Source organism: Lepus europaeus, chromosome 20 (assembly GCF_033115175.1).
Source record: "Lepus europaeus isolate LE1 chromosome 20, mLepTim1.pri, whole genome shotgun sequence".
Lineage (NCBI taxonomy): Eukaryota > Metazoa > Chordata > Mammalia > Lagomorpha > Leporidae > Lepus > Lepus europaeus.
The window spans coordinates 25,633,646-25,647,149 of NC_084846.1; the positions used below are offsets into that span (position 1 = coordinate 25,633,646).

Genomic DNA, 13,504 nt, shown 5'->3' on the forward strand with positions numbered 1-13,504 from the left:
GGCACTCCTCTCGCTGACCTGTTGAGATGGAAGCCCACACCTACACTGTTCACTGGAGTTAGCCATCCTTTGGGCTTTGAGGAAAGTCTTCAAATGTCTTGAAAAGCTGAAAGAGATTATTTCTTCCCTAAGAAAGAACCTACCAGGAAAGGAACACGGAATCCATAATAGAGCATAAACTCTCTGAGAGTGACACAGTTTTGTAGACGTTCTGTGTTTGGTACTTGGACCTGCTTTATTTTTTCTTTAATCGAACATTTTTTGATTCTAACTTGGGCTGTGGCACCATGATCAAAAAACCCATTCAGAAAGGCATCAGTTAATTAACCTGATTCCCTTTATTTCTCCGTATTGTGAGCGCTGTGCCAGGAAGTGTAATTAATATTTGGCTTTGTTGTTGTTGTTAGAGGCAGTAATGAACCAGGAAAAAAGAAACAGCACATCTGTCATATTGAAGGATGTGGTAAAGTTTATGGCAAAACATCTCACCTACGAGCACATCTTCGCTGGCATACTGGAGAAAGACCTTTTGTCTGCAACTGGATGTTTTGTGGCAAAAGATTCACCAGGAGTGATGAGCTTCAGAGACACAGAAGAACCCATACAGGTTAGTTGGCTTTCTTAGGACTTGTGCCTTTTACTTATTTTTTCAGTGCTTAGATGAGTTTTGATGATAGGTCAGCTGTCACTCACAAATTGGAAATATGCTGATTCAGGAGAAATAAATTCACTGGTGTTATATGGAAGGTGTTTAAGATCAAAAGTCTATACTTTATTTCAGAGAAACATTTTATTCTATTTTTTGTAAGCTTTATCAGCATATTTACATGACTTGGGATCTGTTCCCTTTTTTACAGTTTTGTATTTGTTGCATGATGAACTCACATTTTCATGTTTAAGTAGGTAAAAATAAAGTTGAATTATGATATTGGTGACCTTCATTCTTTTTCAAACAAATCCAAAAAATTCCCCAATCCTCACTCAAAGTTATACTTTGTTATTTTTAAATAAAACAAATCATTTCTAACTAAACTCAACATCATCTTTGCCCTTCCATCTCTCAGAGAAAACAGCTACCATGAATTAATGTGTCTTACGTTTTCGGTACATTTTTTAATAATGCTAATACTCACAGATCTAATAATAATCTAATAACACTAACATACTCACACATTGTTTTGTGTGTGTTTCAAGCATAATTTGTTAGAGGATCATAACATCAGTTATGTTTTGAGCTCTGCCCAAGTTCATATATACGAAAGGACTTCAAAAAGTTTGTGGGAAGTGGAATTAAAAGATGTTTATTTTGGTGCAAAAATTTTTGAAATCCATGCAAAGTTTCTTAATAATATGCATTTTTGGTGAACATTTTGAATGTGTGCATGGATTTCAGAAATTATTGCACCCATTTTTAAAAAATTTTTTTTATTTGACAGGTAGAGTATAGACAGTGAGAGAAACAGAGAGAAAGGTCTTCTTTCCGTTGGTTCACTCCCCAAATGGCCGTTACGGCCGGTGCTGCACCAATCCGAACCCAGGAGCCGGGCACTTCCTCTTGGTCTCCCATGTGGGCCCATATGGGATGCCGGCACCACAGGCAGAGGATTAGCCAAGTGAGCCATGGCACCGGCCCTGCACCCATTTTAATTACTGTAGGTTTATAGCAAGTACTGACATCTTTTTTTTTTTTTAAATTTTTGACAGGCAGAGTGGACAGTAGAGGGAGACAGAGAGAAAGGTCTTCCTTTTTGCTGTTGGTTCACCCTCCAATGGCCACCGCGATAGGCGCGCTGCGGCCGGCGCACCGCGCTGTTCTGATGGCAGGAGCCAGGTGCTTCTCCTGGTCTCCCATGGGGTGCAGGGCCCAAGCACTTGGGCCATCCTCCACTGCACTCCCTGGCCACAGCAGAGAGCTGGCCTGGAAGAGGGGCAACCGGGATAGGATCGGTGCCCCGACCGGGACTAGAACCCGGTGTGCCGGCACCGCAAGGCGGAGGATTAGCCTGTTAAGCCACGGAGCCGGCCTGACATCTTTTTTTTTTTTTTTTAAACATTACACAATTTTTATTATTAAATGAGAAAAATCTCATTTGTTACATCGTCACATGGCTGGTCAGAGAAATGCTGCAGTGATGAAGAAAGTCAATGTTGGATCAACCAAAGTCCTCATTTCTACAACATTCATTTACAAAGAAATAATGTTCAACACAGCCCAACACAACTTTCTTGGTTTTCTTCATATTGAAGTCCCCCAAAAAAATCATCTTCTAATGGGGTATTTTACTACATAAATTGTAGTTCTTCATTTTTACAGTTCACCCCAAACTGTATGAGAGATGTTTCACGCTAAAATTTCTAAAGCTGTTAGGAAATCCTTCACACGTCGTCATCATCTGATGTGTCACTGCTACTTGTCTCTGTGTCATCATTAAGTGCTGACATCTTATAGGCAATTTCCTTTCTTTCGTTTCTTTCTGCTTCTTTTCTTCCTTTCCTCTCTCCCTTCATGCTTCCATTCATTGCTTCCTTTCTTCCTGCTCTCTTCTGTGCACGATGTGCCTGGGATATATTTGGGACTCAATATTTAATTATTGAGTAAATGATTGAATTAGCTTTTACAGAAGTTTTCTTCTGCCAAGATGCACATGGATAAAAGGTGAAACAGAACTAGCATTTTTTGATCATCTCCTGTATATGAGATTTTTTAAAATTTGACTTTTACAGCAAAATTATGTGTTAGAATTAGCTCCATTTGACAGATTAGAAAATAAAACAATCTCAAAAAAATAGATGTGAAATCTATTAAAAATAATGTTAAAATACCTGTTTTTTACACACCACACATAAATTAGTAATACAAATGAGTACTACTATATTGTCTGAAGCCCTAAGAGAGTTAGCATTACACTAGAGCTATGAAATTTAATTTTCAAAACTTCTAAAACATTTCTCTGTAATACAGTGTTGGGACTTCTAATAGCACCTCACTCTTGACATTGGCAAATGTGATGTGATTAAAGTTAATCCCATAACAATGCTGATGTCTGTTTTAGAAAAATACTCTGCTATTTTTGTCTGTAAGAGAGGATTCAGTATTTCCACCCTGGATTATCAGTGGACAGGTTAGGCAAAGGTTAGGGAAGGCAAGACAAATTGCCACTTTGTTTGACTTGAATCTCACATTGGGATTGCATCATTTTGTCTGAGAAATGTGAGTTTGTAAAGTTCTCCATCATACATCTGTACTCTATTCAGAAAATATTTGTTCAAGGCTTTATATACATTTATATATATTCATGTTAACAGTAAAAATATTAAATACAGCAACAATATACTTAGAGTTTTTACTTTTAAAGTTATAACTGAGTAACTTCTATGTGAAAAAGAGTATCTTTTGAAGTAACTAAGTATTGATTAAGCATTTAATATGGTAAGTTGAAAGCTTTCACCATTCGTGGCAAAAGCCATATTTCATTCAGTTTCTAATCACTGTTATAAGGAGAAGTATATTGACTTGCTGTAAGTTAATAAATGCTTACATTCTCTTCCATAAGCTCTGCTCTCTTTTTATAGCTTAGTTATTAAAGCTGAAAAATCAGTAAATGATTACATTATGACTGCATGTGAGCTCTTCCAAAAGTTCATGAAAAATGACACTATCTTTTTTTTTTTTTTTTAAAGATTTTATTTACTTATTTGAGAGGTAGAGTTCGAGAAAAAGGGAGAGACAGAGAGAAAGGTCTTCGATCCATTGGCTAACTCCCCAAATGGCCAAAATGGCTGGAGCTGAGCCAGTCCAAAGCCAGGAGCTTCTTCCAGGTCTCCTTCACGGGTGCAGTGGCGCAAGCACTTGGGCCATCGTCCACTGCCTCTCCATGCCACAAGCAGAGAGCTGGATCAGAAGAGGAGCAGCCAGGACACAAACTGCCCACATGGATGCTGGCACTGCAGGCAGAGTCCTAGCCTACTATGCCACAGCGCCCGCCCCAACCGTTATCTTTTTAATTCCTTTTTTCCATGAACTTTTCCAAAGACTCTGAAAATGAACTAAAATTGCATTTTTCTTGCTTGTCTAACTTTTCACCTCCGTATTTCAAATTTTAAAGAATATTTTTTCCTTATTCTGGGAGAACTTTCTGTCTAATTGAACAAGAAGTGATTCTTCTGTAGGGTTGCTACACAGAAGTAATCTAAGACTTTTCTTCTCTGTTCTCTGGTTCAGATCTCGCATTGGCTCTCAAGATTTCTTTTTCCTATTTTTCAAAGTCTACTTTCCTAATTGCTACAAAACATTGTGAAATGTGTGTAGCAAAGACGAGGAAATAAATTGTCTGCAAAGTTCCTTATTTTGCTTTTCCTTCTTCTGATTTCATGTGTTGGCCAATACAGTATGCTAGATTGAAAATTTTATTTTCTGAAAACACCAGTGGCATGGATTTTTTTTTTTTTTCCTTTTTGGTCCTCCTCCATCTGTTTCACTAATGAGAAGTCAATTTTATTTTTTTTAGACTTATTCATTTATTTGAAAGGCAGAGTTCCAGAAAGAGAGAGAGGGAAGTTCAGAGAGAGAGGTCCTCCATCTGCTGGTTCACTCCCCAAATGGCTGTAACTACTGGAGCTGGGCTGATCCAAAGCTAGGAACCAGGAGCTTCCTCTGGGTCTCCTATGTGGATGCAGGGGTCCAAGGACTTGGGCCATCTTCTTCTGCTTTTCCAGGCCATAGCAGAGAGCTAGATCAGAAGTGGAACAGCTGGGACATGAACCAGTGCCCATATGGGATGCCGGCACTGCAGGTGGCGACTTTAGCTGCTGTGCCACGGTGCTGGCCCCAAGAAGTCCATTTTTAATATTTCTTTTTTTTTTTTTTTTTTTTTTTTGTAGGTGACCTGATTTTTTTTCCCCTACAACTTATTTATGTATTTTGGTAAATGCTGGGCTGCATCTATGACAGTGGGCCCATGAGAGTAGAACCCACACCATCTAAGTGTGTGTAAGTACACCCTGTGATGGCCACACGGCCATGAGATCTGTGCGGACACGTTTCTCAGAACTTGTCCGCATCATCACAGCACGTGGCTGTATTTACCACTTCTTATTTTGATATTGCTTTGTACTGTGCAAGAGCTGCGGAGAACCTACAGAGTTCTCATTTACCCTTCCTTAACCTTCCCTCAGTGCTAAATTCTTACGTAACCACAATAACTTACAAAAACTGAGAAATTCACGTTGTTCTACTGTTAATTACACTACGGACTTTGTTACCATATGCCTTTTCTGTCAGGATTCAGTATACAGTAACACCTTGCATTTATCTATCATGGCCTTTTGGCCTCCTATGATCTGTGGTGTTTCCCAAAACTAAGTTTGTTTTTTTTTCACCTGAACGCTCTCAGATTATTTTGTACAGTGTCACTCAAAACATTGTGTGATGTTTTCTCCCAAGTAGACTGAGGTTATGAATTGTTGGGAGGAACGTCCCAAGTGTTAACGCCTTTCTCTCTATGGCATGTGGGGGGAGCACATAATGTGAACGTGTCTTGTTGTTGCTGTTGTTAACCTTGATAAATTGATCAGGGCACTGTATAAAGTCCCTGTGTTAGTCCGCTGATTGTGAACTTTAAAATACCTGAGAAGTGCTATTAAAATACCTGAGAGGCGCTATTTAGGCAGGAAGAAAGTTTGTTTTTGTTCCCATTTTGGAGGTTCACAGCCCAAGATCAGGTGGCCCTATTGGTTCAGGCATCTGGGGAGGCTGTGGCTACAGAGGGGTGATGACATGGTGAGCCAGGAGCAGAGACGGGTGACACGCGTGGCCTATAACCTGCCCTGGGACTCCTCTTCTGAGGGCAGGCCTCCAGTGACCTCAAGACTTCAGTCCCACTTCCTAGAAGCAATCATTACACCAGGTCTGCACCTGTAATCCATGAACTGTTAACCCTCAGCATCGGACTTTAGGGTTTAAACATTTGCAAAAGTTTGGGGAGCTAAATCCTGTTCAGATCATAACTTTCTATCCAAAACTCATGTCCTGCTGTGGATAATCACATTTTCATCATATTATCAGTCCTTCCCAAAGGCCCCCAAATCTTAACTCGGTCCAGTATCGGTTCCAAAGTTCATAGTCTCATCTGTACGGTCAAAAGTAAGTTATATACTTCAAGATACAATGGCAGAACAGGTATCTACATTTCCATTCCAAAAGGGGGAGACGGAAATACAAAGAATCCGTTGTGCCAGAGACGGAAACAGCAGGGCGAACAGTAAGCCCTGGAGCTCCACATCAGCGTTGCGGGCACACCGCACTGGGAGCCGTGCTCCTGACGGCTCGCACGGCCCTAACCCCTTCTGCTTTGCTGCTTGCCCCTGTTCTGCTGGTCATAGCTCATGCTGCAGTTGTCACATGTTAAAGTCTGGTCTCTGTGGTTCCACTAGGCATTGCTGCAGTCGGGACTCTCCTGTGGCAACTCTAATCCCATGTCCTTTGCTTGGCAGTGACTCTGCCCCTGTGAGCACTCTCTGTCCTGCCCCCCATTTATCAGACACATCCTTTGCAGTCTAGGTGGAAGTCTCCAGGCCTCTCTGGCTCTGTTCGACTCTGCTGTGTGAGTGCTCTCTGAGGCTACACACTTACGGACGGGACTTGCCTCGCACACTACCTCCAGTCGTCCGCAGCAGGTGTCTCACATTGCTGGTACCTCTGCTTTACTGGGTCTCCTCTGCTGTTGTAGTTCAGTTTCCCTGCACGTTGTTCCGTGCTGGGGCTCATTGTAACACAATTCTGCCTGGCTTCCCACTCTTTCCTTTGAATCTCAGTGGAAAGCTTCCACCTTCCGCTAACTCTTGCATTCTGCGTGCTTGCAAAACCAGCCTCCCAGGGACACCACCACCATCTGCCACCAACAGGAGCTGCTCTGGGACCCAGCAAACCCAAATTCAGAGCTGCAGAGCAGGGTGCCCCGGGGCTCTTTCCTGAAAGGATTCTGCCCTTACAGGCTTTTTAAGTGTATTTGCACTTGCAGGTCTCCCCGGGGACTGTGGTGGGCAGGGCTGCCTCAGAGATTTCTGCCTGGGGGGCTCTTTCTGCCTCTGCTCTGTCCACTAGCCTGTGGCTTCCTTTTGCCCGAGTTAATTTCTTTTCCCAAGCGATTTCTCCACCTCACTTTCCTATCTCAAGCAAGTTTTTCTTCATTCCTTCCTGGCCAGGCTGAGAATTTTCCCATTCTTTCTGCTCTGTTCTCTTTTGATCCTTTCCATGTAAAGCTTCCTAGCAGCAGCCAGTAACACCCATGCTGTACTGTGCTGCCAGACAAAACAAACCAATCCTGCCATCATTAAGTTCAGCCTACCACCAAGTATCAGTACATGGATGCAAAAAAAGCCAGATTCTTCTCCAGCCTGTAGCAACGATAGTCTCTAGTCCAGCTCCCAATAACTAAATTTTTGTTCATGTCTGGGACTTCATCAAGACGGCCTTTACTGGCTACATTTTTTTTTTTTAAAGATTTATTTATTTATTTGAAAGGCAAAGTTTAGATGGAGGGAGAGAGACAGAAAATTTCCATCCACTGGTTCCTTCTTCAAATGGCCACAACAAAGCCAGGAGCCAGGAGCCTCCTCCAGGTCTCCCACATGGATGGCAGGGGCCCAAGCACCTTGGCCATCTTCCACTGCCTTCCCAGGCACCTCAGCAGGGAGCTGGATCAGAAGTGGAATCACCAGGACTAGAACCCGTGCCCATATGGGATGCCAGTGTCACAGGTGGCAGCTTTACCCCCATGCCACAATGCAAGCCCCAACTGGCTGGGTTTCTACCATTCAGGTTTTCTGAGCCTTTATCAGAATTGCCCTAAAATTCTGCTTGCAAGATTCTGTGGCCTGCTCCTCCAAACTGTTCACCGTTTTCCAGGAAACCAATTCCATAGACTCTTCCACATCTTCAGATGTAACAACCTGAAGTTTCTTATATCAGTATTCTGTATTAGCTTTTCATTGTTTTAACTAAAATGCTTGAACTACTTATGAAGTAAGAAGGCTTACTTCTGGTGTACAGTTTTGGAGGTTCACAGTCGAAGATCCAGTGGCTCCACTAGGCTGGCATTCATTGGAGGCTGACATTTACAGAGTGTGTTCAAAGGGAGGATCACGGGTGACACTGGAAGCAGAGGAAACCTAGGCCAGACTCTGCTTGAGTAATCAACCATCTGAAGAGAGCTCCCTCTGGAAAGCAAGGGAAGGGGTGTGCAACTCAAGACCCTGCTGGGCCCACCTCCTAGGCACCATAATTAGAACAAGTCTCCACCCCTCATTACTCCCTTAATCATTAGCATTAATCCGTCAACCATTAATATAAGACTTTGTGGTTTGAACATCTACATGATTTTGGGGAGCCAGATTCGGATCCCATTTCTGTTTTCATATTCTGTTAGAAGCAAGCCTCTTGATTTTATTCACTCTAGGGAGGAGTATCAGAGAATTCATAGACAGACATATGTTAAAACAGCCACAGTAATTAATAAATTTTTGTTTGGGGGCTGGGAAATTACTTGTGAATCTATGCAAATGGTTTATTTCTCCTAAAAGGAAAATCCTAATGCTTCACCTTCGGAATCACTGGAGCTTGCCTGCAGCAGTTATCACTGTGGAGTTCCATTGGGCATTTTCTATTTCCTCATTCTGTGTATAATTTTTCACTGGCATTCTCATGGAAGGAAGATGTACACCTTCACCCCCAGTGATTTGTTTATGCAATCTTTTATTTGTATTTGTATCAATTTAGAAGTATTTATTCTTTGTTTATAATATAATACTGTCATTATTTATCTTCATGCTCTAGTTATTCCACCTTAAGCCATTGACAGGCCTTTCAGACTGGCTTCTGTATCCTGTTGGCATGTTCTCCCCCCCCCCCTTTTTTTTTTTTAAACTCTAAGGGCTGCTTTAAATCTATGGTGTTCTATAATTTTATAGTGATGTATCTGAGAATAGGTTTTTTTTTTTTTTTTGACAGGCAGAGTGGACAGTGAGAGAGAGAGAGACAGAGAGAAAGGTCTTCCAGGTGCTTATCCTGGTCTCCCATGGGGTGCAGGGCCCAGGCAGGCACTTGGGCCATCCTCCACTGTACTCCCTGGCCACAGCAGACAGCTGGTCTGGAAGAGGGGCAACCAGGACAGAATCCGGTGCCCCGACCTGGACTAGAACCTGGTGTGCTGGCACTGCAAGGCGGAGGATTAGCCTATTGAGCTGCAGTGCCGGCCAGAGGATAGGTTTTCATTCACTGTGCCTACCAGTTGGACCCTTAACTCTGGGTTATCTTTGTCCTTCACATCTTTTCTCTTTCTTCTCTTTTTATTCCCTGTTCTTTTTGGATTCTTAGCAAAACTGTGTTAGAGTCTCTCTCTCTCTCTCTCTCTCTTTTTTTTTTTTTTGTCTTAATAGCTTTTCTTTTACCTCCTTTTTCATCTCATTACCTTTTTATTTTATTTTCTGCAACATTCCTTAACTCCAAATATTTCTGTTGAATTTTTTTTCCAAGACTGCTTTTTATTGTTTCTGCTTCACTCTATCTCATTCTCCTCATATGGATGCTGGCACACGTGGAAGATACGTGACTTTTTCGTCTCTTTTTCTTTTAGATTGATTTATTTATTTGAAAGGCAGAGTTACAGAGACAGAGAAAGAGACAGACAGAGAGAGATCTTCCATCCGCTGGCTCATTGCCCAAATGACCACAATGGCTGGGACTAGGTCAGACCAAAGCCAGGAACCTTGAACTTCATGCAGGTCTCCCACATGGATGTTGAGGCCCAAACACCTGGGCCATCTTCTGCTGCTTTGCCAGGTGCATTAATAGGGAACTGGATCAGAAGTGGAGCAGCCAAGACACAATCCAGTACCCATATGGGAGGCCAGCATTGCAGACAATGGCTTAGCCTGCTGCATTGAACTACTGGCCCCTCATCTTACACTTTTTAAAATATCACTGTTTCCTACAGGATAGTTTTTTGACTGTATCTTGCATTTTATAGTGTTTTAGGTATTCCTGAATTGTCCAGGGATCTTTCTTTTCTGATGTCAAATTTAATTCTCTAATTTAAATTAGAATATTAACAGTATTCAAATAATCCAAAAGAAAGGAGGAAAAGGAAAGAAAAATGAAAAATACAGAAAAACTGAAAACAGATAAGATGATTTAGACTTGTACTATGAATGATTGCATTAAATGCAAATAGGCTTAACATATAATTAAATTGAGAGGTTTTCATATAATTCTTTTTTAAAGAAAGGACCAACTAAATACTATATACTGTATAAAAACTCACAAGAATATTCCTGAGGGCACATATTTTACTCATGAGCCCTTGGGCAAGGTGGGCCACATTCTGGGCTATTAAATACACCTTATCAAAATGAAGATAATAAAAATCTTGAAAGTATTTTTTTTGTTGTTTTTTTGTTTTTTGTTTTGACAGGCAGAGTGGACAGTGAGAGAGAGAGACAGAGAGAAAGGTCTTCCTTTTTGCCTTTGGTTCACCCTCCAGTGGCTGCCGCGGTTGGCGTGCTGCGGCCAGCGCACCGCGCTGATCCGATGGCAGGAGCCAAGGGCTTATCCTGGTCTCCCATGGGGTGCAGGACCCAAGAACTTGGGCCATCCTCCACTGCACTCCCTGGCCACAGCAGAGAGCTGGCCTGGAAGAGGGGCAACCGGGACAGAATCCGGTGCCCTGACCGGAACTAGAACCCGGTGTGCTGGCGCCGCAAGGCGGAGGATTAGCCTAGTGAGCCGTGGCACCGGCCGGAAAGTATGTTTTGAGATCATAATGGAATTAGACTAGTAACCAAATAACAAAAGTATCTAGGAAATCTCCAACTGCTATGATATTAAATAAGATATTTCCCAATAATACCCAGGTCAAGAGAAAATATTAAAGTAAGTTAGAAAATATTTCAACTCAGTGACAGTCCAACATCGTAAGTGTGAGGGATGCAGGTAAAGCAGTACCTGCAAAGGATTTATGGCATTACGCGCTGCTGTCAGTGAAAGAAGAAAGGCCTTCAGTCAGTGATCTAAGCTTTCACCATGGGAACCTAGGAAATGAAGAGCAAGTTAACTCTAAAACAAGGTTAGGAAATAATAAAAATTAAGCAGGGTTAAATTAAAAATAGAAAAACAAAATCGATGAAACTAAAACCTGATTCTCTGAAATGATAAAACTGTGAAGTCTCTAGCAGTACTTGCCCAGAAAATTTACCAACATCAGGAGTGGAAGGGGACGTCACCCCAGACCCTGCAGTCATTGTGCAGTGAAAGAATGCTCCACTTTATACTGTAAATTTCAGAACTGACATAAAATCGGCCAACTCCTTGAAACACGCCAAGTATGATACAGATAGCATGAGCAGTCCTAATGAATAGTCCTATAAAGAGGTTGTATTTGTAGTTAAAGGTTTTGTTTTGTTTTGTTTTGTTTTTTGCTAATCCCTGGAACCATATGGTTTCATTGTCAGATTCTTACCACTCAAACAAGACATTGTGCTAATTTTATATGGTCTCCTTCTGGGAAAAAGTGAGAAAGGAAAGCTTCCCAATTTATTTTATGAGACCCACATTATCCTGATATTAAAACCAGACAAAGAAACTACTAGGGAAATAGGAAAAATCTACAGAACAATGTCAGAAGTATAGCTGTTAGAATGCTCGATAAAATTTTGGCAAACTAAATCCAGCAATATATAAGAATGGTAATGTATCATGACTAAGTCAAGTTTATTTTAGGAATGAAATGCTGTTAGAACATAGGAAGACCAGTCAGTATAATTCAGTATGCTTATGGTGAAAGTGTTGGACCTCTCAGTTGCAGAGATGCCCACTTGCTTGGGAGGACACCCAAAGATCCAGACTCCAGACGAGTTGATGCAAAAAGCACGAGGTTTTTATTGAACGTTTGCGCAAACGGGCCCCCACCTCAGGTGGTGAGGAGCCCTGAGCGGCAGTTTCACACAGGTTATATAGGCGACGAATTAGCATATTCCTAATGCGCATGCATAGGATTGGTCAGTTCAGAGGGACCATTAGCATATGGGAGAACACTGGCGAAGAATGCTGGTGGAGAGTGCTGGTGGAGAATGCAGAGGTGGCACGGGATTGGCTGGTTCGGAGGGACAATTAGCATACCGGAGAATGCTGAGGGAGAGTGCTGAGGTGTTACAGGATTGGCCGGTTGCAGTGACATCATAAGTGCGCGCCTAGAGACTCTCCAAAGGGGAGGGGCAGCTCTGCTCTGGGTGCGCCCAGAGGTTTCCCAGAGGGGAGGGGCAGTTCTGCTCTGGGCGTGTCTAGAGATTCTCTGAAGGGGATTGACTTTTCCTTCCCAGAGAACGTCCTGCCCGCTAGACTCTGGGGAACATCTAACCTCTTAAGAAGCACCTGATATTTGCCCAGGCCTAGTTTCTTGTCCTTCCCCCCATAAGGGTCCTTCAAAAGAAGAACAAAAATCACATGATTACTTAAACTTATAATAAATATTTGGTAGAGTTCTGCATTCATTTTATTTTTTAAAAAGATTTATTTATCTATTTGAAAGTCAGAGTTACACAGAGAAGTAGAAGCAGAGAGAGAGAGAGAGAGAGAGAGGTCTTCCATCCACTGGTTCACTCCTCAGTTGGTCGCAGTGGTCAGATCTGTGCCGATCTGAAATCAGGAACTTCTTCCAGGTCTCCCATGCAGGTGCAGGGGCCCAACGACTTGGGCCAGCTACCATTGCTTTTCCAGGCCATAGCAGAGAGCTGGATCGGAAGTGGAGCAGGCAGGACTTGAACCGGCACCCATATGGGATGCTGGCACTGCAGACAGCAGCTTTACCCACCAAACCCAGTGCTGGCCCCCTTTTGTATACTTTAAATTATCCCTAGATTGCTTATTACTATAATAATGTAAATGCTGCATCATAGAAAAAAAAAAAACACACATAATCAATATGGACACAGTTTATTTTTCTGAATGTTTTCTCTCTGCAGTTAGTTGATTCCATGAGTATAGAACCCGTGGCTGTGGAGGATGACTGTACTGGAATCCTGCAGTTTGAAAAACAGGAAAAGCTCATAAAAGATACACAGATGCTAACAGAAGAAATAAAATTGCCTGTAGACACATTTGGTTGTCTATACAGAAAATCTCATGGTGTCTACAAAAACGTGTTTGATAACATTACAAGATAAAACGCGAATATGTAACAGTGAATTGTAATTTTACGTACTAGATATATAAAAAGTTTAAAAAATAGTGCCATTGATATAAAAAATGAAACACTTTGCTGTGAATCTGACAAAATATGTGCAAGATATGTATGTTGAAAACTAAAGCAATGGTGAGAGAAATCAAAGAAGACCCACGTTAATAGAGAGTTGCATGCTGTATTTAGAGATTAGATGGCCCAATCCCGTGGAGTTTGAATGTCATCTCTCTCCAAATATACATTGTAATATTTCTCAAGAAACCAGTAGCCAT

At 41.9% G+C, this 13,504-nt stretch overlaps 1 protein-coding gene across 2 annotated transcripts in view; it reads left to right on the forward strand.

Moving 5' to 3' along the window:
* SP4 (Sp4 transcription factor) overlaps positions 1 to 13,504 on the forward strand; it is a 90,244-nt gene that overhangs the window by 64,985 nt on the left and 11,755 nt on the right. For both annotated transcript variants that reach the window (XM_062178677.1, XM_062178678.1), the window contains one exon: positions 408 to 607. In XM_062178677.1, the coding sequence (XP_062034661.1) occupies positions 408 to 607 (200 nt within the window). The remainder of the gene's footprint in view (positions 1 to 407; positions 608 to 13,504) is intronic.